Source organism: Leptosomus discolor, chromosome 8 (assembly GCF_034619465.1).
Source record: "Leptosomus discolor isolate bLepDis1 chromosome 8, bLepDis1.hap2, whole genome shotgun sequence".
Classification (NCBI taxonomy): Eukaryota; Metazoa; Chordata; class Aves; order Leptosomiformes; family Leptosomidae; genus Leptosomus; species Leptosomus discolor.
This window is the reverse complement of record NC_141398.1, coordinates 35,746,275-35,772,044: the sequence shown is the minus strand read 5'-3', so window position 1 is coordinate 35,772,044 and position 25,770 is coordinate 35,746,275. Positions and strand designations below refer to the sequence as shown.

Genomic DNA, 25,770 nt, shown 5'->3' with positions numbered 1-25,770 from the left:
TGAGGAACTGAAATATTAAATCAATATAAAATATAACAAAAAAGTAGGCTTAGCCACTAGTAATTATAAAGAAAAACAAAAACAACCAAAACATGAGCATCCTGTGGATACTTTCCAGTTTTATTCTGCTGCTATAACATAGTCACACAGAAGAGCTGCAGTGTAACAGATCATGCTCTGCATTCAAACATCTTTTATAACATTTAAACAAGTGACTCAAAGAAAATATTCCCCAGTTCTTTATTTGCAGGGAATAAATTAAACACAACAAAAAAACCACATACATGCTTGAAATAAATTTTAACAGAGGTATTAAAAAAATTTTTGGGGAACATTAATTAAAGAATGAAGTCTCAGAACCAGCCTGATGTTCTTAAACATTTCAAATGAATGTAAATTAAAATGGAACATACTTATTTTATTTACTTCTCAAACTTAAGTGCAGCACAACACAGTGTAAGTGCCTTGGTACCAAAATAATATACAAATAATTACTAGACTAGGCCCTCGGTAAATTTATCCTTTGTTATCCTTTTTTTAATGCTGTAAGAAGTGTGCAGTATTTGTTCCTGTCCATCTATTCTTTAGAATATAGCACTTATCTACCTGGAAAGTTGCAGATGGATTTAAAACCCCAAGTACAAATTAACAGGATGGAAGCATATGCCTAGAATCAAGCACGTTCGCACAAACTTCGGGCTGCAGAAGTAGATGCTGAGCTCAACTTCCCAGACAATTCCTACCTAACATGGGATGTGTTTGTATGTTGTTATAAAGCTGACTGAAGTTTTGACCAAGGTCAGCTGAAGCAGCCAGTGAACGCCATGTTTTGGGCTTGTTATTCCCACCTTCAGAAGCTCCTCTCCTAATAATTTTGTCATGTATGATAAACTGGGAAAGAAACTTGGAACTCAAACACATCTGCAGCTCTTAATTCTTTCCTAGTTACACTATAACTTGGCCTGTAATATATTAAATTGTTAACAAAGTGCAAATGGTTACCAAAAGCAAAATCTGATGTCTGATTATCTTTTATCATCAGAGGATCTTGTCTTGCTTCTTATAGCCTTTAAATTACAATACTTGGAAATACTTTAAAACTGTACATACTAGCATTTATGTAGAGGAAAGTTATGAACAGTTACACTTTTCCTATTAATCCATATAATTCAGCTTTAAGAAGCAGAACAGAATATATATCTGAAAAACATCTAGTTATATAAACATCTTTACCTTGTAAATTAGAGATTAAATAAAGGTATTTAACAATATCATAGCTAATCTAAACCCAAAATATTATGTATTTCCGAAGAAGAATTGCGTTTATTCAGCAGGATTTTTCTTATGGTTGCTTGTTGTTTTTTTTTCCCCAAGGATACAGCTTTATGGAAATAAGCACTGTAACTCAAAAAAAGTTTGCTATGTCATTCTTAAATGAAGAGATTAAAAAATAAAAGAGCCTATGCATGTGAATGGGAGGGGGGAGAATAAGTGCTTACTTTCCTTCCAGAAATTACAAGGTCTATGCAGTAAAGTTCTAGGGAAAGTGTAGGGGAAGAGATCTAAAAGTTGGTTTTAATATTTTGGGTTTTTTTCATTAATACCATTTTAGTGGAACAGTATTACAACAGATATCCTGGTTGTCTGTCTTATTTCTGTTGAAAAATATTTTCTTCCGTGTCCTATGGAAAAGCTATTAGATAGATGCTTAGCCCTTACTGAATTACTCCCTCAAGTCATTTTTAATAATACTTTAATAATAAAAGAAAAAAAAAAATTCAAGTCAAAGTGCAAGCTACCTTGTTTCAGCCCTTCATAAAATGTTAATATTTTTCCTCATTCATCTTCACTTATTTTTTAAATATAAAAGCTGAATGAGCCATTCGGAACTTACAGTCCTTCACCCCCCCACTGTGCACTCATAGCAGTAGATAGTTCCTCTACTCAGCCCAAATGAATTTGGAAGTTTGTTTTCAAAATAGTCATAGAAATACAGTATTTTTAAGCTGTCCTGTTTCTACATGATCAGAAGCACTAAGCAAATCTAAACTTCGCTTACTATTGTAACAAGACTTTCTCTGAATAAGTAGCAGAGAGAATATTTCAAAGTTTTTTAAAGTAATGTAAAAGTTAATTTTTCAAGTTTTTATCAGCAACAATAACCTTTCTATGATTGCACTGTAAACTGTTCCAGCCATCTGATTTCAAGGAACAAACTTGATATTCCAAAACCCGCTTAGTGGAGGCTAAGAATATGAAATATATTATAGAAAAGGCTATTGGTTGCAAGTGGAAAGAATAATAGTTGAGTTCCTTCCTACAATAATTCTAGACATTGTCTAGGCTATTCGGGCTTCTGGGAGCAAGTTTGAACGATGAGCATAATCAACCTGAGAAGCACGGTTAGTGGAAAATTCCCATCTTCACTACTAACTGTCAGCATTTTTAATGCTGAATGTTAACTTACTCTTGTTTTAACCTGTCCTTCTGAAATGAAGGCTTACAATAGCATGACTTGAGCCACACGGAAGGGGACTCTCTCAACAAAAGTTCCATTCATTAAGCTGTGGCCAGGGACTCCAATATTGGTCACTCTTGCTAGCAATACCTTAGCTGGAAAAAAACCCCAACAGTATAGTCATCAGGGCTTAAAAGGGGGGTGGGGGAAAAAGAGGAAAAGGAGGATGAAGATTTTTATCTTCAGGTATCATATACTATTTATGTACCACTTAGGAAAAAGGCAGCAATAGGAAACTTGAAGATAGTTTTACCCGCTGAAAGCAATTTAAAAAATATATCTATAAACACAGAAGTTCAGTACTTAAAATGCTGCTATTTTGCTCGCTTCTCGAACCCCACTCAGGTAAGCTCCTGTAACGGTCTGAGGAAAGTGCCTATTTGTGGCCTGTATATAAAAAAAAAAATTTAAAAGTTAATTATTTCTAAAACTATTAGAACTGATAGAATTTCCGTTTATAAGATCAGTTTTGTTTTCCTTAAGCATATACCAACATTTTTAAAAGCCATGGGAAACTTCTTAGAATTCAGGAGGAAATATTTACAATTTTTAGCAACTTCAAAATTTGCAAGCAGGTCAGCTAGCAAACTCAGTAGTCTGTTTTGCCATCTGCACTTTAATGGGGCAGGTTAGGTTCTGTTCCAGTACAGAATGCACCTGCACCATCAACAGCGTGCCCTTGTTGTGTTACCCACAAATGGAGGAACAGAAAGACAAAAATACAAGTGGACTGTACAGTGTTGTCATGTTCTGCATTTACTGGTTACACAGTTCATTCCTGACCTAAAATACCTGGCAGCCAGCAAATAACATGAATAAAGAGAATTCTGTACCAAAATCAAGAAACACTAGTGTATTTGTGTAAAGAATGTTATATGCTACCTCTAGATTAATGGTGTTGGTTAGCAAAAGACCATCTTTCATTGGAACTAGTTCCCCAATAACCTTAATCAACAGTAATAAGATACTTACCTCACCAGCAAAAAAAATTTTTCCTTGTATGTCTTCAGCTATGATGTCATAAGCTTCACCGCTGCCCCCAGTTTTCACAAAACTATATGCCATCTGGAGCCAAGGGTCTTTGCTCCATTGGGTTACAAAAAACTTCACTGGGTCAGGAACCTCCTGCATAATCAAAGTAAAAGTTACGCGCTGCAGAGAAAAGCTCTAGAGTATGTAGTATGTAGCATTATTATGATACAGATTAGATCACATTCCAGAATTAAATTCCAATTTTCTTCATTATATTACTAACCACAATGATAATTTTGTTTGCGGGACATGCCTGAAATATCACAGCTGCACTGTTTTGAATGCAACAAATCTGGATATTGTAATATACCTAGAACTACACATGAGAAAAAAAATTCTCCCCAAAATACATTGATACTCTTGCAACAGATCAAATACCAATATCAACATCATTCAACTTGTTTGTGTGTATAATGTAAGCAGTTTTTATCTTGGTAAGGCATGATGCTTTGCTATTTCTAGCTTGTCAAATCTCAAAAAAGTAATCTTCATTTTGGAGATAATTGTATTCCAATGGAGAAATAACATTACTTGACTAAGATCAGAACATGAGCTGGCTTGAAAACGAGGTTCAAGGAGAAAACAAAAAGTCAAGAGTGTCTGTAGCGAAGCCATGACAGTAATACTGTGTGTTCTTTGTCACATTACAGCATGCAAATGCCACGCAGTTCTACCAAAAAGAGCCTGGATAACAAGTGTATGATGGCTTAGTCAACTACAGCTGTGTCTTACTCTTGCGGAGCTCATGGCAAGTAAACAGGAGTGCCCCTGGTTGCCTCTCACACAACATCTGGGATCAACAAATAGGCTATTCCATTCAGGCAGCACATGAGAGACTAAAGCCCAAGCAACCAAGACAAGGGCTAGCCAAGTATGGCAAGCTTCATGGACATTGCAGAAGAAGTCCTAGTACACCCCTGGAAGCCATCTTGTCCTTGAAAATCCTGCTGCATTGTGGACAGATGGCCGAAATTCACATAACCCACAGAGATAGATGGGAAATCACTCTTCTACAGTGGCACCAAAACTAAAGACCTGTTTGCTCCCTCTACATGCTTAAGAGATCAAAATAGCAGGTACGTGGACTTAGATTGCAAATGACTCTGGTAACTGTAAAGCCATTACCCAAAGTGTGTTTTCTAGGAAAAGTCAAGCTTTCAGATGCTGATTTTTCCATGAACATTAGTCCTATCATCTGAACTATCAGTAAAACTTGAGAGATCACCCATGAACATTAACTCAGGCATTCCTTGGGATCTAACTGCTCTGAATAATGTAACTATGGCGTTATTGTCTATAGAGTGGAGTGCAAATAACATTGCTAAGGGCTAACTCTTCTGCTTCCCCCAGATTTCTCTGGTTTTCTTATTAGTTTTTGTCTTAATGATGAGCAGGGGAAGGAAAAAAGGTAGAATTTTTTAATCAAATGCTTTCTTACAGTCAGGATGTAGGGCCCTTGATAGATCATTTTGCCTCTACCTCCATCTCAAGACAGCTCAGGAAGGGTTGTTTCTTGTCAGAAGAGTAAGGGTTTGGTTTGGAGGTGGTGTAATTTCAGTTGCTTTTTACATGGGGGTGGAGAAATCATAATCAAATTCATCTAGTTTAAAGCTTTTATCGTGTATTGGAAGCGGTGATGACAAAAAAAAGATTGTTTGGAAAAAAAGTGACAGCTAAGTAAGAAGTGTGTTTGTGTTACCTGCCTAAAGTACTGATTTTAATTAAATTTCCTTTCTAAAAGCACTTTAAAGGATGATAGTTCATTGCTGGTTTTGAATTCATTACCTTTTTCCTTCAGACAGATTAAGATATTTCAATTCACATTTTTCACACAAGGGACCAAACACTGTGTTTTTAGTGTATCTCAAAGGAAGCACATTCCCTCAAACTGACAAGAAAAGAAAAATAGTTTAAAATGTCAAAGGTTTTCCTATACATCATGAAGTAATACAATCAAAAGCTTTATGTCTGTTGGCAAATTAGTTAATCTCTTAAAAAATGAGGCTTCTCTTACCTGCTCCTTAAACAGCTCTCTAAGTACAGTCATACACTGTTGCAGGACTTGTTTATCATCTAAATTCTTAATTGTTGTCACAGCATCTCCAGTGACCACTGACATTAAAATGCTTTGTTTGCCCTAAAACCAAAACATTAACATGTGAGAACTTCAAAATTATTAGATTAAGTATTGCTTGAAGAGTCCCTTTTAATTGGAATTAACAAAGAGATTTTCAGCTGGAAAGCAACTTTTGTTCTAGAGGAAAGTGGGTTTGATTCCTTAGAATAAAGGGTGCATATTTTACAGTATTTATGCTCAAATTACTAACATCCTCTGGAGTCTTGTTCACAGATCTGTGTTAGTGTCAGCCCCTTTTACAACTTGCTGAATTAACTGAAAACTTCCTATCTACCTATTTAAAGGCTGTGGCCAAAAGATCTGACATTTATAGTGCTATTCTTTGTGACAGGGCTCTTAAGCTCTGCCTCAACTGTACTCCACTTTCCAAAGGTGGTAACAAAGAGAATGTCTTTAAATACTAGTTAGATATGGTTTGGATTAGGCCAATACTAAATTCTTACCAGCAGATTTTGGCCCAAAAAAAGGAAAGCTCAGTTCTACTGATGTTTCCTTCCACTTCGAGAAATCTGGTACCACACAGAAGTTTCAAAGATGAAGTAGTGACTGTAGAACAGCACACGGGTTCTCAGCTCCTTTACAGAACTCTCCCTCTCTTGTTTATATAAGGCAATTCTTCTGTTACTAAGCTTGATAGCTAGCAGAGTAGCTATCAAGCAAATTAAGAATTGTATATCATGTCTCTGGACGGCACCAGCAAACTGAACCTCATGTAGAATGAGCTTAAAAGTACTGAAGCGAAACCTTGTTTAAGGAAAATCATATACAGGTACAGATAGTGTAGTAACAGAGCCCCATCTTCCCAGGATGGTTTCCTTTTGGAGTAAGCCGTAAGGTTACAAAATGGCCTTTTAATTACTGCCAGGTAGTAAGCAGCAGTTGTAAAAACATGAAATGTATAATGTGTCTGCCTGGAACTGGCGGGGAGGAGAAATGATGTCAGTGCACTGGTTTGAATCCATTTTGAAATTCATGAGTTTGGGACCGACCCTACAGACCTCAGTTTCATACAAAACCTAGTGTTTGTCTCTTCTTTTGTCATTCCACATAGTTATTCAGGCTAGTGCAAGCCATTAAGTGTTAATAAGCCAGCATGATCATTTTAACAGGATTTTTAGCTGATTTAAATAAGGGAACAGAAGTCCTAAACTGGAAGTGACTGGTGAACTTTTTCCTGTATTAGTACATCTATAGTCGGGTATTACAGACTTGTTTTCAGGATAGTTTGAGAATAAAAAATTGCTTGTATATTGTTTTGTATCCAAACATAGGAAAACATTCCCATTTATTACAAGGAAGTATCAGTAAGCTTTCTCATGATAAATAACACTGCTTCCACTTCTTTTAACAGTTGTGGGGGTGGGGGAAAGAAGAAAACTTTCATTGTTCAAAAATTGTTGCACCTAGGTTCCAAACTGAATTTGTGAAGGGCCAACAGAAAAAACAGCTAGTGTGTGATACCTCAGGATCCATGTCATAGAAAACACTGAAGAGCCCACGTTGGCTGGAACTGGGTGGAACGTGGCCAAAAAAATCAGCTCCTTGAATTTTACTGTCCCAGAATCTGTAAGGGAACTGCAAGGCAATCTAGAGAGAGCACGAGAGAGAGATGGAATTAAAGAATTTCATACCACACAACTCATAACTGGATGTGGTATATGTTCTTCTTCTGATTCTTTTTCCCTTTTCCATTCGATTAGAGACACCCATGAGAGGGTCTCAAGAGAAAATAGCTGGGCCTGTTCTCCAAGAGGGACAGGGAAAGGGAAAAAAAAATGCTAGTCTCATAAAAGGCAACTGCACAGACAAATTCACTGTGGAAAATGCTCAAGAAATTCAGCAGAATTTTTACAAACCTAACTTAGAACGTAGGGATCCCCATCTTGTGTGTGGTGGTGTCTGAACCTTGCCTTTAAATTTCAACTTTGCCTTTTAAATTTGTTATAATCCTGTTTCTGGCATTACTTCTGTTCTAAGCATACATTTTACTAGGGGTCTTTTCAGGAGAGGCTGTCTTTTTGCACTGGGAAAGGGTACAAGATTTTACACTGGACAAATACACAACTGTCAGTATTCTTGAAATAGTTTATATATTTTATTAGGTCAAAAGGACCTGGAATAAGCATATTATTAGAATTCTGGAAGATCTAAGACCATCTTGAAGGCTTGCTCAAAAGTTAGGCACAAAACATTTAAGCTGTGAAGTGATTCTGCGAACAATTTCTTAAAAACCCCATTAAGTTGGGAAATCTGAGAAACACAAATACATGTGATCCCAAATAGCATTTTGCTCTTCTGGGCTACTGTATACAGTAAAACCAAATGCATAATAAATCCTGAGAAATACACAGCAAAAGCAACAGGGATAAAGCAGCCAATAGTTCTATGAAAAGAAAAGGAAATATAATCTGAAATTACTGACCTTCTCAATGACTCCTGCTCCCAAACTATTAATGGCTTTAATTTTTTTTTCTGACAGTGGAGGATTAAACTGAATGGCGTTTTTCTGCAGAAGGGCCAGTGGTACAGTCACTAATACCTGAAAGAAATCATTACAACCGCAACAGTAGCAAAAGCTGAATAATGCATTTAAGCCTCACAGCATCCTCTTAACTATCTGAGATTATTCTTGTAAAATGCAGAATAATACTCACCAGACATCTTCAGATTAGTGTCTGGTTTTACTCCCCGTTAATGGGAAACACATGCCTTACATTCAGGTGAGAACAGATCCTGCAGTTTGAAGTTGTAGTCTGTTGAATTGCTTGTATCAGAGCGGCTAACCATGCTACTACTTTTAATACCTCCTGTAAATTACAGTCAATGGCTCCCAGATTAACAAACTGTCTTTTTGAAAGGAGAGCTGGCCATTGTTTTGTTTGTTTTTTTCTTCCTTCACATATCCCTTCTCTTCAAAATACTCTCAGTAACACTGCTGACGTCAGTCCAATCTTGATCAAGTTGATATATCATTTTAAAAATTACTAAAAGCTAAATTACACAGCATGAAGCAGGTGGGGATAGAGGGAGACTGAGAAACTCGGGCTGTCAAGTCCTGCATACCTAAGGGAAAAGTTTTAACAGGGCATATTGACATGCTAAATGGGGTAAAGCTGAGCAGGGAGTGGAACCAGAAAACATAACTGTCACTTCAAAGAGCAGATAAAAATCTATTTGCTTCTTATTTTTAGTACTACCTTTATAGTGCTTAGTTCTTCAAGTCAAATAGTACTCAAAAGTCAAGTATGCTTAATGAAAAACAGGCTCTAGGACATCCAAATACGGGTCACTAGAACATATGAGTTTTCATCTTTGAGTGGGGAGAAAATGAACTAAATAGTCTTCTAAGGAGGGGAAAAAGAAAACCAAACAAAGACAAAAAGGACATGTACTGTGGTCAATATTGTTCTTGTGTTCCCTAAAATCCTTAACCTTGAAGCATATTGTGTACCTTTTGTGTTGTCCACACTGTTCCATCTGCAGTAGTGACCTGTACTTCTTCACCAGAATAGTCAATACTCTGTACCTATTGAAAGACAAATTGAAGGCTATACTACAAAATCCAACATATGCAATGCAAATTCAGACAAGAATAGCTAATATAGCACCAGTATGCAAACTAGAAATTGAAGAACACAAATTTCCAGAGAAATATTGAAAGAAAATAGCCTCCTTGGCAGCTGAAAAAGAAAAATCATCATGATTCTAACATATAAGCTCATCATATCATATAATATTTAAGTACTGAAAGTCCTTAAAGAGGATTTCCAGAAATGCTGAAGTTTTTTCTTAAAGACTAGTTGAAATAATCACTGGCACAGATTTGCCAGGTCCAAAGAATACAAAGATATGATTGGGTGCTTCAAAGCAATCCAAGACAGGCACTGCATCAATGTTTTCCAGACTCACTGGGAAATTCAGCCGGATGTCCAGCCCTTCTGCCAATTTATCAATCACAGTAGAATATCCCACAGTTAGAAGAGTGTGATCTCCAGCAAACTGGGCAAAAAATTCATTGTGGTCCCATGAGCGTGCAGATACCTGTGGACAGAACATAACTAGCTGTCTCTACTGGTGAGGTGACATGGGTACCAGCAAAAGTCCCACAGTTTAGAAGAAGCCACCCTAATTCCAATCACAACTGGGGAAAGAAAAAAAAGTGTATGACCAGAATGCATGGCAACACTGAGAACAGCAAACTGCCTATTTACCCAAGGCCACTACACAACATATGAATTGCTGAATTAAGAAATGCTGTAATACGGGTTGGTCGCTAGCAGGTAATTTATAGCTCTGGTTGGTAGAGAAAACAAGGAAAGTAGTACAAAAATTCAGGCAGAATGCAGCGTATTTATTTCAATTTTCTGTCTTTAGCAAAGAAATCTGATATTTCCAGCATTAAGACTTCAAATAAAAATGGCAATAAACTATTTCTCAACGTGAAGCGGAAAATAAGATACAAAAAAAATCTCAGTGGAATTTTTCCATCACTTTGGAGATTCTTCCATGATAGCTTTCAGTGGCCTTCTCCTCTACTCCCCTGCACGCTCATAGTTAGTACAACAGTGATATTTGCACTAAGCAATCACCACTTAGCACTGAAAACTCTGAAGCAAAATTCTCAAACTGCTACTCAAATGCCAATTCCTGTCACTGCAGTTGCGTTTACTTTATATTTTGATTTTAAAATTGAAGGCAAGATAGATTTTAGCATCTTCCTGATTTCCCCTGGGTGCTCGTGAAGGGTGAAAGCTTGACATATTAAAATATTTTCTATTGACTGCCCTGGTATAGCATTGTCTTGCAGATTTTTTATGTTCTGATGTGCTTCTCAGTTCAGTTCAGATTTGTGCATCCGCACGAATCAATCAGCTGTGCTACCACCGTAATACAATTGACCCTAAACATCTTTAATCTGAGCAAAAGGACCAAGTAAATAACGCACTGCAAACAACATCATACTTGGATATTTCTTGAACTCGCTTGGTTAAAAGTGAAGCCACGAGGAAAGCCAAGTATCACATAGTCAACAGAATACCTAGGAGTGGTGAACTGGGGCCCACCATCAGGGTGTTGGAACACTTCAGAAGTTAAATGCATTTATTCTCAAGATACCTAGCAAGGTAGAGAAATACCTCAGTTTTTAAACACAGAACTGAGAAGCAGAAGTCACACACGACATCTGAGGAAGAGTAACTCTCCTGTGAATCGTACCACCCAGCATCTTGGCAAAACGCCCTACTCCACTGCACCACCTACTCCCAACTTGTATGTGAAAGAGGATCTCGCTGGAAGCGTGTCATGACCTCCCATCAGGTTACCTAGGGCAGTGCTGGAGTCTGCGTCTCAGTGCTTTTTAAGAACAGGTTAGGGATAGCTGATTCTTCCTTTGGGGCCACAGGATCGATCAGATGGCTTCTCAGTGTTACTTCCAACCCTATTTTCTATGAAGCTCAACCACTTGAGAACGCAGCTGTCAAAACTCACCTGAGAGAGATTGCTGCCACAGGCGTACTCCAAATTACTGAGATGGAACTGTAGCACTTTTTCTTCCAGCTCACTGAACTGGATACCAGACTCCTGAATAAAGGCTTTATAGATCTCTTGTATTTTTTCTGTGAAAGAACATGTTCAAAATAAGAATATATCACAACTGGTCAGAAGCCCTACTGCATTTCAATGTGCTGTTCTCTGGATCACAAGTTTTTCAAGCTTATTGCTAATTTGGACAAAGATGTTTTTCTTCTCATCGAGGGGAAAAAAAAATGCAGGGTCTTTCTGGTAATAAAATACAACTTTGTTGTTTAATCATAGGTTTCCCTAGTAATCTTCAAGAAGCCTTCATAGCTTCAGGGAAAAAAAGAGGTTAAGATGACTTCAAAGAAAAAAGAAAGAAACACACTGTGCAACAGCACATCTGGGCTAGCCGATTGTGACAGGAGAGAAATTAATTGTTTAGCTGTCATCAATATACAGCTGAAAATATTTTAAGGAAAATACACCTTAAGATAACTGGGAATCCTTCCAAATAAATCCTCCTTAAATTTTACAAAGCCAAAGAGATGAGAAATATGATGCAAAGTTCACTGAAGAACATAGGAGTTGCTAATTCTGTCTTACAGCATCCATGCTGAAAAGATTGGGGAGGCAGACATTTCTGAGCAAGTTTATTTTTTGTTGTTGAATGTGCTTGCATGCTGTAAGCATGGTGGGAGGCGTTACCAATGGAGATGGGACTATTCTTGCCAGCAGAAGGCTTTGATCAGGCTCTTTATTAGTCAAAAAGTGTAAGAGTTATGGCTAGCCATGGCCTGCTTCAGGAAGAAGCAAGTCTTTTGAACTGCGAGTGCCACTGGTTATACTGGAAAAGCTGCCTTATGAAATCAAGATACTACATCAGGAGTCATACAGTATTATAAAAGCCTTCAAATTAGGCTTCCTTAAAAGTTACAAGTGACGTTTTGGTCTATGTGTACACGATAGTCAGTCTCCCTTTGTCCTCCACACAGCCAGGTTACCACTGTGGATTTAAGGTCAGATGTACAGCCATACGCTTCTAAAAATGTTCAGCATAAAAGCCAATTTAATATAAAACTCTGAACACAGCCAACATCTTCACTTTGCGATACATCTCACGCTTACCACCAAGAGGAACATCTTGATGTTGGGTTTTATCTTTTCTCCACTCAGAGACGACATCTAGGATGGCATTGAAATGAAAGTCCATACGTTTATCAATAGTGGGATCTGTTATCCTTCCACCTTCCTGGATCAAGTCACATTTCTCCCCTAGTTTGTGCATTTTAATGCCAAGCTTAAGAAAAAGACATTTTATTGCTTTTTAAATATGGAAAAACTGCAGTGTCTAGCCTGCTCAAAGTTATTTAAAGTAAGATGAATCCCTTAATCCCAGATTTAAGTGATGCCATTTAAAAACATCCACAACTTTAAATAATTAGTCAGATTAACTCAAACTCTTTCTCCTAAAACTGGAATATCAACAATCCTTCTATCCGTTAATTGTCCACAAACAGTTTTTCCCCACTCTTGCATCCTTTTCTTTTTGGGAATTCCCAGAAACCTCATCTCCAACTTTCCAGGGGCTAGTACAGAGATGTTTGGTCTGGTAGTCAAACATGTTGAACAAGACTCCTTCTTTTCTACCTCACCTTACTCTCTAAATTGCCATTAAAATCAGCTCTTTTCTACACCTTTCCGGTGCCTGGTGCCCAAACAGGTCCCTGCATTCAGGAATTGACAGGATGTTGCTTGCCAGTTACCACCAATTCTATTAACAACAAGCGAAGAAAGAAATTATTTGGAATTAAACCTAGTATCTTGCTTTCCCTGTACAACTTGCATCAGACACACAACAGAGCTAAATCAGAATAAAGATGTTGTGATGTTCTACAGAGTCAGTCTAGAGAAAACAGCACAAATACAGTGCTAACTTCTTCCTAGGACCTTGTAACTCAGGGTGCACGGTAGTGTTTTTCACTTATCCTCACATCTCTCTAGGCTGTTGGTCACCACTGCTGATCTCAAGATACAGTTGTACTTTGAATGAAAGATGACACTGAATGACCTCAAAGGGATGGGCACCCAAGGTGTATTCAGAAGTCATTGCTCCTCACCTCATAACTAAAACATGATTTAAAAAAATTTTAAAAATTCCTCATAACAGTGTAGAGCACTGAACAGTTAAAACCGCATGGGCTGGCTCTGCATGCCTCTGAACAAAATCCATACTCGGGTTGCACTTGGGAGAAATTCAGCTTCCTGACCCAAAAAACCCAACCCAACAAATAATAGGAAACAAACTGCAGTGTGTTTGCATCAGTAGTTGTTAGACATACTCATGTTAACTTGCGTGGAACTGAACTAGAAATATAGAGGCTGAGCAAAGGCAAGTCCATCGTACAAGTATGTATTATGGCAACATAGCAATAGCCTCGCACAGTAAAGCCTTTCTCAGCTCTCAGGAGGTTTGCTGGGGACATTTTACATTAGTAGCTCCAGAAAAGGGGGAAAAAAGTGGTTTCTTCTAGTTCTGAAGCTGGAGCCACCTTGTTTTTCTTTACATAATGTGCCCGAAACCGCTCTACAGCCCTTCTCTGTCCCCAACTGTTACCAAAGATACAATAGCAGCAGCATTTACTTAGAACACAGAATGGTGTTTAAATCCTCACCAAAAAGGACTCCCACCCTTACCCAGCCACGTGAATCTGGCTTTAATGACTTTTTTTTTTACTAGTGATAGTGCAAGACCACTGCAGGGAACCCACTTGCTCACACATTAGTGCCACAGGGTTGTTGACACATCCATTGACAATTTGTGCACCTCTTCCAACAGTGACTCCTTTGAATGTCTTGTCGTCCCACACTCGGCCACCAATTCTGTCTTTAGCTTCTAAGACAATGACCTATGACACAATGCAGCTTACTAAGTTGTAAGGTTTGATTATATTAAAAATATCTGTTCAACTCCAGAGCAAAAGAGAAAACAAAACACAAAAAAAACCCAAGCAAGGCTAATTAATTTAAATGAATTTAAATTGTCTTTTAAAGATTACCCTTTAGGATATACAATAACTGTTACTTTAAGGAACAGCCCTATATAAAAATAAGCATTGTTTCTAAAAAAGCTAAAGACCTATTTAGGAAATCTCAAAATTGGAATTTAAGGCATGCTACAGGCTATTAAACACAATGATCCAGGTGCAGTGTCAATCTGAGGAAGTCCATACACCTTTTGGATAAATTTATTCCTGGGATATTCCAAGAAAATCCCATTCTCATGTATTTCCACTATTCATACGTGCCTCCTTCAGCATCCCCTACTTGTCACAGACAGACACAGGATAGTGGACTAGGTGGATGGATGACTGAATAGGTTTACCCTTACCTACTTAATATTATTTTTTTATTTTTAGAGAAACTCCATCTCTCCAGAAAAGCAACAGTGTGTGTGTGTGTATGTGTATATATATATATAAAAATATATAAAAATATATAAATATATATAAATATATATATATATATAAACATAGAATGTATTTTATGTATATAAAAAAAAAAAAAAAAGGTCATGACCATTGATATTTATGTATTATACTGCAGGATAGCTTTCCACAGGACTTGATGTAAAGAAAGGCTGTACTGCAATTTGCTATTTGGCAACCAAAGAATGAGATAATGGGCCTATAGGATTCAGGATTCATATAAATATATGCATAAAACCACATAAATGTATAAATCTGGAAAGTCAGATGCTCATTCAATTCCTTAAAACATCATCCTTAAACATCATTGTTGGATTTTAGGTACAAATAAACACTGTTTTTAAACAGCAGATTTCCTCAGTAAAACCCCAGATTTTAAAAGTTAATTAGGATGCCCCATACATAAATGTTTGTAACAAGAAAGCAATTGTTTTCATTTTGATGAAGAAAACTTCTAAAGCAGAAGAAATATGATTTTTTTAAGTAACGTACTGTAAAGTTTCTTACCTTAATTCCAAAGTTATGCAGTTGTCGGGCTGCTGCTAATCCTGCTGCACCAGCCCCAACAATAATGACAGATTTCTAAAAAAAAGTAAGATTTAAATAAATAAAAATACTTCAAACTAAAATAGAAATTAGCATTGCACGGTTATTTTTCTTCTTGCTAAGTTAAAAATACCTGTAGGTTTCAGAAGTCTATGCTCTTTTGTCTTCTAAAGTAATCGGTGATAACTTTTAAAGATTATAGAGAAAAGATCAAATATAGCTTTGAAAATAGTTACAATGTTTAAGGACTTTAAAGCAGATTACTCTGTTTCTTTTTATGGAAACAGCTGAAGTTACCAGACAGAAAACACACTTATCTTGTAATGATTTCAATCACAGGTTGGGTTGACCAGTAAAAACTATTTTATAAACTAAAAACATACACAGATACACTTGCCAAACATAAATCAACTTGAGATTTCTAGGAGATACTCCATTACAGAATACATTAATTTGATAAGTTTCTGCGTGCTGGCACAATTGCTAATCCTAAGTATGTCCCCTTTAATCATAGTTCTTGCGAACCAATACAGAACAGGAGTTTCCTCACCTATGGAAGCAGAGGTGTATTACAAGGTTAAGCCATAAGAACCAAAGTGTACTGTATATTTTTCACCATTTCCTATCCACCTGAAAAGCTCACAGGAAGCACAAATCCATAGGACTGAATTCCAGAGATTTTAGTGGGAACGAGTCCCATGTCTGTAGTTTCCATAACCATTGAAGGCAGATGAGAACCAGGTGAAAAACATGCCACATGTGTGCTTTTAGATGTAATTTTTTACATAAACAGTTGGAATGACAGGTAATGAGGAAAAAATACAAACCCCAAAAAATCTGATATGTGTGTAGTTTTATAGCACTAACAACGTAGGGATTATTACAGCAACTTACATTGTGGTATTCTTTAGGAAGAAGATACTGGTCAGGACTGACTGATAAAATCCCCGTATTAATTAGCCCTTTCCTTGTCATAAAATAAAGTATCCTCTCCATTTCCTGTACACAGCGAATACGCACAAGCCCCCGAACAATGATGTGATGGATACATTTGTGAGGGGTAAGAGCCTCCTGCAAAGGAGAAAAAGAATAGAAAGTGTTGGTTTTCTAACAGTCATCTTTTTCATATTTAGACTATAAACCAGCTGGTAAAAATTAATCATGAATCAGGCTTCCGAGAACATTTTAAAAGAAAGTTTTGGGGAAGTTTCTTACTAGCCAGCCTTACACAGTAAGGTAACAATGTATTAAGCCAGATTAACATGGAATAAAAGCAAATGAGTCTAGAAGATACTCCAAACTCCATCGTGTGCTCCATTTGTACAGGAACGGTACCAAAATGCAGCCCTGATTGCAAAAAGAGTCTACTGGGTGGCAATGCTCACAATGACATTCCAGTAAAATCCATTCCAAAATGGCATTCCAAATAAAAAATAGATTCATATCCAAAACCTTCACATAAATACAGACACCAGTATTTGAAAGCTTCAGTATGTGAAATACAGTGATTCCACTGAAGGCAGCGTCACAGAGTTAGCATAAATAAAAAGACAATCACTTCCCCACCCAACAGGCATATATATATACACACACACACACATATATATACACACACACACACACACACATATACACACGTATAAATAATCGTAAAGCACCCACAAACACTGTTTGGAAATGTTCACGCATCCCTTTAAAAGTGAATAGCTGCGCAGACTCAGTAGACTTTTAATACTTTTTAAACTTTTGTATTTTACTGCAAAAGGAGCTCCTAGGCATTGAAACTCAAAAAAACCCAACCCCAAACAAAAAGGATATAAACCAAACCCAGCCAATTTTAGAATGGATTTTCAAAAGGATGGGAGCAATTTTTCTAGTGCATAAGGAGACGTGTTAAGAAGAGAGTCCTATCCCCAAGAAGAAAGTCCACATCCCCCAAAAAAGTAGCTATTATTTGTAAACAAACAAATTAGCTATTAGCATCTCTTACCTTGCAGTTTGTGTACCACAGAGCCAATATCAGGTTTCTCAAAGCCAAGTACATGGTAGGGTCTCGTGAATATTCTGGGAACTCATAGAGCTCATCCAGTTCCATGACATCTGGCCTCACACAAAGTGCTTTCCCACATTCATTGGGCTGGTAAAAAGGCTGGAAATACTTGTTCATGCCTGCAACTGAATAAAGAGACACCAAGAACTAGTCATATTCCATTGTATCTTCATCACACCCTTCTCCCTTTAAGATGATCCACTGACGTCACACAGATAAACAACGAAGCTTTCCAGCCTCTGGCCATCTTCAGAATGATTTCGTTTATATTGCTCTCCCTCTCCTACCCTCTAGGCTGTGCAGTATTACTGTCCTGCTATCTGATGGCTATGTCTTGGACCTATGAGGGCTTTAGTTTTGTCAGAGAAACAGTACGTCCCCGCGGATGCCATGACGAGTCCACCAAGGAACAGGAGCTAAACTCAGTTCTGAGGTCTCGCTTCACTGTACAGGCTCACGCAGTGCTCTGAACCTCTGTCATCTTCAACTCCCAATACTGCCCAGAGCGAGCAGTACCTAAAAGTAATCATCTTCCACGTGTCATACCGGTAGCTCTGTGTAATGAAGTTTTCTGTTTGTTAAGCAGATAAATATCTGTTGAATAGATGAACAGATTTATCTTAAGCACCTAAGGAGAGCAAAGCCTGCTAAGACAACACAGAAGCTGAACCTTCCCAAAGCACGCTCTCTGAGACGAGTATGGGAATCCTGAATTACCTTTCTCCATACCCGACCTATTCTGCAGATCCATACTCCCAGGCTGTCAGTCTCAGAGCTGTCATTAGCAAAAAAAAATTAACCTAAACAGAATCTGAGTGCCTTCAGAAATTAAATCCTCTTCTCCAAAGATCCAACACTATCAAAACTAGCAGAATCATGTTCTGTTTTGATAAATCTTCATTTCCTTACGAATGCAAACAATCTTTAAGTACCCGCATGTTAAATTCCCATTTCTATAACCAAGTGTCAGGTGGTAAACAAAAAGCCTTTGCAGTCTGTGCTTACTCCTTAAAGAAATGCCATGCGAAATGTATTACCTTTATCTTACAAACGAGTAAATGGCATCAAAGAAGTACAGAGGCAGTCCCACAGAGAGTGCGTATTAATGCTGAGAACAGAACCAGTATTTCTGAATCAGGAGCATTATGTGCCTTATAACCTCAGTTATAAGACAAACTTTATCACACCTATTTAAGCAACAGAGCCCTGCAGATGGCCCTTACCAGTCAAATTAGGCACGCTCTTTAAGTGCTCTAACTTCACAAGGTTGGATTCACCAGGTAACCGATTAGTGCTGGTACAGGATGGACTCATGCCCACGCAGTCTGGATAATATGCAGCTAGAAAGGGAGCTGCCACACTGTCTTTCAGCAAAGGAGGGAGTATGAGCATGGAGTACCACCAATGGTCTGAAACTTCAGCCACTCTCTGGCCAAGCGGAGAAGTGAAGGAAAGAGGGGAGAAGAGAACACGTCAGTACTTTGAAAACGTTGGAAAATGAACCAGTTCCCCCCCTCCCTCCAAAACTGAGACCAAAAAGCACTAGAAGTACCAATCTCAGAACAACAAGTCATAAAGACATTTTCTCCCCCTCTTTCCCCTTCCTCAGCCTGACACAGAAAACCTGTAGCTTTAATCTCTTCCTCAGAAATGGAGCTGAAACTTCACAAACTCCACACCCACGTGGAAAGCAAACAGTTGAGACATGCCATGACAACACATCTATGCCTTATCAGGCCCTTTATAAGACATTTACAGTCATTTATGCCTCCAGAAGTCTGAACTTAGAAAAGACTGCACTAACTGATCCATTTAGTTTAGATTCTGCTAGCCCCGTCAAAGACCTTCTAAAACCCTAACAAACTCTAATAATTCAGCCTTAATTTACAAATCAAACGTGCATTAAGGAAACAAATCACAAAGCTTCTACGAGAGTCAGCAATAAGCTTGAACACATTTCCTGGGACAGAGGTACCTCAGGTGCTCTTGTCAACATTGGCTTATTGAACATCAGATCACACTAAATCTGAAATGCAAGGTTCCGTGATCACAAACCCATTGAAACACCAACATACATCACATCTTGTTTTGTATTATGAGGGAGAGGAGAGAGAAAACACGTTTTGAGCTTCTCTCAGTCTTCAAAAAGAGGAGACTAGCTTGACTAAAGATAGAAACCATCTGAAAGACAGGGAAATTTTAGGATGTGGAATTTTATTTGAAAGCTGGCAACTGAATACTGTTTTGACTGATCAAAAATTAGTATTAGGAGTAAACCAGGAATCACAGGCCACAACTCAAAGACACCACGAACCACCTGAAAGCTAATTGGTATGGTAAGAGAGGAAAAAGATGAGAAAGCAGAATGCCCTAGGCTCTGTTGCAAATAGTGTCTGACAGTTTCCTGAGCAAAATGCTTAAATACCACCATAATTGGTCAAAGGACCAGGAAAAGGAAGGAAATACGCCGTGCTTTAAGAGTGCTTTCATACTCTAGACAAATGAGGAGGAACAGCCACTACTCACCAAGTCCTCAGGCATGGAACACTGGTCTGAGCCCTCAGCCTGAAAGAAAAGTAAATGGTATCAGAGCTATTCTTAAGGTGTAGAACAAAAGTTAAATATAAACCAAAGTAACTTGTCTATGGCACAGTTCTTTAAACTTAAAAACCAAATCAGAACTGTGTTAGTGTTAGCCTTCTGTAGCGGAGATGATAACGCCAGTAAAAATAAACAGTAGAGAAATGCGTAGTTAAAAACACAACACGCCATAAAGCAAAAACACCCCAGAAAATGTTTCTCATTTGTTAAGGTAGTTTCTACTGATCAGACATTAAAATATACATTCTATTCTGTGAAACGGAGTGGAACACTGAAACAAAACAAAAATTTAAAAAAAAAGGTATTTTTATAGAAAAATTCTAGAAATATCCCACATTTTCCAGAAAGACTCTTCCAAAAAAAAGTTTCTCATTTATTTTAAGAGTATCGTTATTACCAAGTTTCAAGATTAAATGCTCACCCTTCTGATCTTTATATGGTCAGTATTTTCACGTTATGTTCTTAACTATATAGATTCTATGGCACTATAAGGACTCTTACAAATTTCAGGAGCTATCTTCATGCCAAAGCTGAAAGTTTTCATGTAAAGCCCTATGACAAACTTGCTAGAAATTAGTAAAAGCTCATTGAGCTTTTCAGATGCTTTCCTCAATAACGAAGTATGGCCGAACAAAATAAACAGTTTGTTTAGTTTGTACATGCTGATAATCTTCCCGTAGCTTCAGAATGAAGGATTTTACAGTTGGCTGGGCAGACAAAGATATTCCAGCTTCTTCTTTCTTGACATTTCCGCTTGGGAAGCAGAAGTGCAAACAGCGTGCAGGCCTGTCACCCGATGGCAGCTCTCCAGGCCATCAGCCAATCATTTTGACATTAGAAACATTAAGCAGCAAACAAAAAGAAATTAATGTCTGCAAACAAGAAATATCAACCTGTTAGTTTCAATATGAGCAAAACTCTTCTGTGTTACCTTGGTGGAATTGTTCAGTTTCATACCACATCTGTAGGTTTTTGCTATTTGTGGTGTCAGCTGGATTTCCTTTGTCAGCTGACGCCATTTACCACAGTCTGGCTTTGTGCACTGCACCTACAAGTCAAAAAACAAACATGTTTTTACTTGCTGCTGTCTGATTGCAGACAAGATTTATGAAGCATAACTAACTAATTAGAAAGCAGGGAGATACGAGGAAGTTGTCAAATACAATAGTTACATTCGTTCTCACGTAATCCTCTGGTCATCAGCAAGTCATCTGGTATACAGAAACCTTGTGCCCGTCTCCTGTAAGACTGAAATTTCTCCACAGAACATAACTCCAAAATTAATTCAACACCCACTATGGTCTTCAGTGGATTTTGCAAGTATTACTGCAAAACTACATTGTTCACTGCTCCAAAACCAACAAAAAACCCGCCACCACCTTCAAACTTCCCTCCATTCCAGTTGTCTTCTGCTCTCTTTACCAAGGAAATACAAAAATCTGGTTTAGAAGTCTTTCATGCTTGTGCTTTGCTACAGCTGGCACGCTCCCTTCTCCCTGCCAAGTTTTAGTCTACCTGAACATCACACACCTTAGCTGTTACTTCACGGAAAAGCAACAGAAGGTTGTTCTTTGTGGGGTGGTGAGAACGTCTCCAACAATGGAGGAGCTGATCAGAATTACTCTCTTGAGCTTTTCCACAGTCCTCTAATACTAGAAAACCCCTACAAAAACTCAGCTGACCTGCTGCTTGAACGTACGATATCGGGAACTCGCATCAGAACATCACATTGAAATAAACCCTATTAAATAAATCACCCTCCATCTTACCCAGTAAGGAAGCTGTTGATCAGCCATGAAGGCTTTTGGACTGGGCTCACTTTTACCATTACTCGTCCAAATCCTCTTCCAGGCAGTATATTTCTCATAACCATCTTTATGGCTAAGAAGAAAGAGAAAAGAAAACAGCAAGCGGTCAGAGAATTTAATACCTAGCTCATTTCAAACAGCAGCAGCTATTCTAAAATTAAGCATTTTATATGAGGACAGAGAAAGAAGGCTCTAGAGAGTCCTGTTTTTCCTATTAAAAAAGGAGAAAGTCGTGGTTCTTACAATAGCAATAAATCGCATCCTGACCACTGTGTCCTCTTGATCATGAACACATTTCCTGGTATCTAAGGCCTGAACTGAGTCACAGGTACTGCTGAGCACGTAAGCACTCAAAAGTCTTAGCAGAGCTGTACTCAACTCCCACTCAGATAAGGAAGAGGTTGGAGCTGAAAGCACTCTATGAATCTTCATGGTCACTGAACCGTAAGAGTTAAATCTGCTCACTGATCTGATGTTACATAGAGGCAAGGTCTTCTGAACTCACACTGTGAAGTGGATTTGCTTTATAAGGGAAGAGAGATTTACTCAGAACTGTTCTCATCATTTAACATTCTCTGATGTTGTTTTTAAAAAAAAGACAAAAGAGTAGCTATACACACAAACCAGCCTGCCTAAAGTAACCAGTTTTGTTCACGCTGCTGTTTGACGATTAGTCCGTACCACACCTTCAGTTTTAGCACCAATACCTAAGCCTCACTGTGAATAAAGCAAGCACAAAGGACAAGTCTTTGTATTAAGTTTATGCACATGATATTTCAAGTTGTAACATCTGCCACATTTTAATAAGCACTGAAAAAGCACAACCTTAATTGGCAAATCTACCTTCGGTAATAGTGGTCAAAACATTCATTGCAGAAGTGTTCCCCACAGGAGAGGTGATACCATCTAGACGTATACCCATTTTTAGCACATCTGTAATGCAGGAGACACAGAAATAGTTTTAAAGACACATTTACAAAAGGTTTTTCTATTGACAGTAGCACGTTTTAGAACATGAACAAAATATTCAGGCCAGGCCAAGGCTTTAAGTTACATTCACAGAGGCTAACTTGCAGAAGGCACTACAGTCCTACAAATAACAATACGATCATTTCAATCGTCTCAAATGTTTCCAGTTTCCAAACTAAGCAACGCCAGAGGTCAAGGAGGCAAAGTGTACACAACATGCAGTTCTACGGTTGGTCTGGCTTGCAGCAATCTCCCACTAACGATGGTCAACTGAGCCCGTCTTTAGTACCCTTTAGGCAGATGTTTCCTGGACGTGAAACACGTTTGTTCTTACAGTACGTGCTGTGACACACTAAGCGTTTTGCAAACATGTAAGAAGATAAAGTCCCTCTCCGCAGGAACCTACAGTTCCTTTACTTTGTTCCATTCCGTTCTGGTATTAGTGCAGGGGTGGGAGGGATCATTGAAATTACTATTTTTCTTGTACGTATCATCAATTGATTCATAAATCCTTACAACATTCTGGCCCCAGAACAACTGATGAAACATTAAAAGCAAATCTGAACACAAAATGGATGTTGCCTGATTTTTTTTCACGTGACCCAGTTGGCTGCGACTTTAACCCAATGAGAGAAAACCCCGAGGAAGCAGTTACACATTCTGGGCAATTTATTCTTTATTACTCTCAGAAAGAAATACCCATTCACAAAGATTAGATTCATCAGGCAAAGCAATCGCTCGCCACTTAGGAAACTCATTAAACTCAATGAAATGGTTTGAGGTAAATGCACGAGGTAAAAAGCAGTGACCTAAGCTACTAACTGAAGTAGCTAGCCATGAAATGATCTCATCTCAAATAAATAATGTTGGAAGTATGTACTTGAGGGGGTGGGAGAGGTGGAAACCAAAACATTAAAATAACAATTCAAAAAGATGACTAAGCAGTATCTATGGTTTCCTGAAGAAAAATGATAGTATCACCAATGCTGATCTCTCAGGTGCTCATTCCCCCTACAAGCAACTGCCGAAACACTCGGCTTTCCTATGCCAACATCCAGAATACACTGACCTCCTCCCACCAAAGAACAACCCACATAGATAACAGAATGAAGCACTGAATTATTTTATGTCACTGGAAAAGAAAGAAAACGAGGAAAGTTTGTCTCAATTAACCAGGGAGGGAGGAATGCTACATAATTACTGTCTGACTGCTGCAGAACGAGGTCTAACGTGTTGCTTATCATAGAGCCGCCTTGCCAGTACCACGTGTTCAGTGCCGCCAGGGTCAGCACGCAAAAGGCCTCACGCAAGTGCACAGAAAGCCACAAACAACTCGAGAGCAAAGAGTTCCCATAAGTACGGCTGTCTCCCAAGACCTAAAATTGCAAGGTCAGAATCTCCCCCCAGACTGCAAAGCGTCCAACGGCACAGTGATAAAGACTTTCTGCAGTAAATGACGGTTTCATTTTCCATCTTGAAAGCAAGTTTAGCTTCCTCAGGTGACAGTAACATGCTCTCGGTTTCACAGAAGCAAGGCGTGTTCCAGAAGACACCGTTAATAACACCGATAAGCGTATTCTAAGGATATTCTATGTCTGAATTAGCAACTTGCACAGTAGAAAGTTGCCCACAACAGGAATAACTTGTGACACTTTCCTGGCATCTTAAGACTCATATTAGTACCTTCTGATTCTCCCTCTACATTTAGAAACTAAGAGATTTCTCAGAATGTAGTTTGGATCCTAAACTTCAGCTGCAAGTTTAGAAAAGTCCATGGAAAATGCAAATAAAATAAAATAAAGAGACAAACCTTTCAGCTGCACTGGCAAAGCAAACAGGACAGGTTGCAGTGCATCCAGCTTTTTCACACTTCCTATATTTCTTCTCTGACGCTTCATCATCATCATCTGCTGCTTCAGCTGCTTTCTTCTTCACCTAATAAAGAACAGCTGAAATCTGACCAGAAATGACACAAATACATCTTCTACAAAATGGCATTCAGGCAGTTTTGCAGCTCGTGGGTAGCATCAAATAGTTAAAATGGTACCAATGAAAATTTTTGTATCCATTGTGAAATAGCTGCAGCATGAAACAGCTGCCAAAGTAGGTCAGTTTTTCTAGAAAAAAAAAACCAACAACCCAGTAAGGCTGGAAATATCATTTAAAGCTAAAAATGTCTTGCCTTAGTCTAACTGATGCCATTGAAGAAACTACAAGCAAAGCTTCCAGTTTAAATCATATTTTAAGCTCCATCACATGCTAATGAGTCAAGCTCATGCGTTCATTCTATTTCTTCTTTAGAAAAATCTTTTCTTCATATACTTATTAATTAGTGGCAATCTTATCTGCTCCACAAATAAAATATTAAAGTAGGCTGGGGCTTTTTTTGGACTCCAGATACAATGCTGCATACCAAATGTCTCTTCTGGGCCTCAAAGGTACTGAATATCATGTTGGTTTAGGCCTCCGTCTGGATGGGCAGACAGCTCTGTCTTGCTGTACAGAAATCTGGGAGTGTATTTTTAACACATCGAGTGTTTACAAGGTCATAGTGAGCATTTATCTTTTCTGAATATTGTTCACAAATAAGACCCTTTGTGTACTTATTCACAGAACGAACTAATTCTCCCTCTCTGGATAAGTACTCCAAGGCCTAACTTATCCACAATGAAGCCCGCTTTCTTTACAAATGTCAACAGAAAATAAAAAATACCAGAGTATGAGCCCATGCACTTTTAAATAATTATAAATACCTGTCTTCCAGAACTCCTCAGAGGAAGGTTGTCTGGAGACTGGTCTGAAGAACATGCCTTTTTTTTCGTTCGTACCCTTCCAGTTGACATTGTATTATTAGATCTGCAAAACAAGGGAGGCAGCAGTTAAGAAAAAAAATTAAATTGCTTAACTTTGCAGAGCTGTCTAATCACCTGGGCAGTACAGCCCCTCATAATACTTTTGTCAGAGTTACCTAGGTAAGAGTCTAGTTAGCTTGACTATTAATTCAGGAGGAAAATGAGAATGAGGCATTACAGGAGAGGAACAATGGTACTATTTTAAACTAACTTTGGAGTTAAGATTAGATCCTTGAGTACATCTTGACAGGCTGT

General features: G+C 38.2%; 2 protein-coding genes across 10 annotated transcripts in view; one reads left to right on the top strand and one right to left on the bottom strand.

The window, feature by feature from the left end:
* DEK (DEK proto-oncogene) overlaps positions 1 to 5,300 on the top strand; it is a 29,497-nt gene extending 24,197 nt beyond the window's left edge. For both annotated transcript variants that reach the window (XM_086469540.1, XM_086469538.1), the window contains exon 12: positions 4,201 to 5,300. In XM_086469540.1, the coding sequence (XP_086325666.1) occupies positions 4,201 to 4,261 (61 nt within the window). In that variant the 3' untranslated portion in view covers positions 4,262 to 5,300. The remainder of the gene's footprint in view (positions 1 to 4,200) is intronic.
* Positions 1,275 to 25,506, bottom strand: KDM1B (lysine demethylase 1B). 8 transcript variants are annotated; one of them, XM_086469530.1, is made up of 20 exons: positions 25,417 to 25,506; positions 24,474 to 24,598; positions 22,538 to 22,627; positions 21,656 to 21,767; positions 20,796 to 20,934; positions 19,812 to 19,861; positions 18,509 to 18,713; positions 17,226 to 17,410; positions 16,130 to 16,306; positions 15,197 to 15,271; positions 13,973 to 14,110; positions 12,330 to 12,501; positions 11,175 to 11,302; positions 9,597 to 9,728; positions 9,139 to 9,213; positions 8,110 to 8,226; positions 7,149 to 7,274; positions 5,565 to 5,687; positions 3,491 to 3,643; positions 1,275 to 2,905 (listed from the first exon to the last, which is right to left on the bottom strand). In XM_086469530.1, exons 1-20 carry the CDS (start codon positions 25,504 to 25,506, stop codon positions 2,822 to 2,824), a joined length of 2,496 nt encoding a protein of 831 aa, XP_086325656.1. In that variant the 3' UTR covers positions 1,275 to 2,821. The 8 variants fall into 8 exon arrangements, with proteins under 8 accessions (XP_086325656.1, XP_086325657.1, XP_086325658.1 ...); XM_086469531.1 differs by having other exon boundaries at positions 19,812 to 19,850; positions 20,818 to 20,934; XM_086469532.1 differs by lacking the exon at positions 22,538 to 22,627 and having other exon boundaries at positions 19,812 to 19,850; positions 20,818 to 20,934.
* Between the last annotated feature and the right edge of the window lie 264 nt (positions 25,507 to 25,770).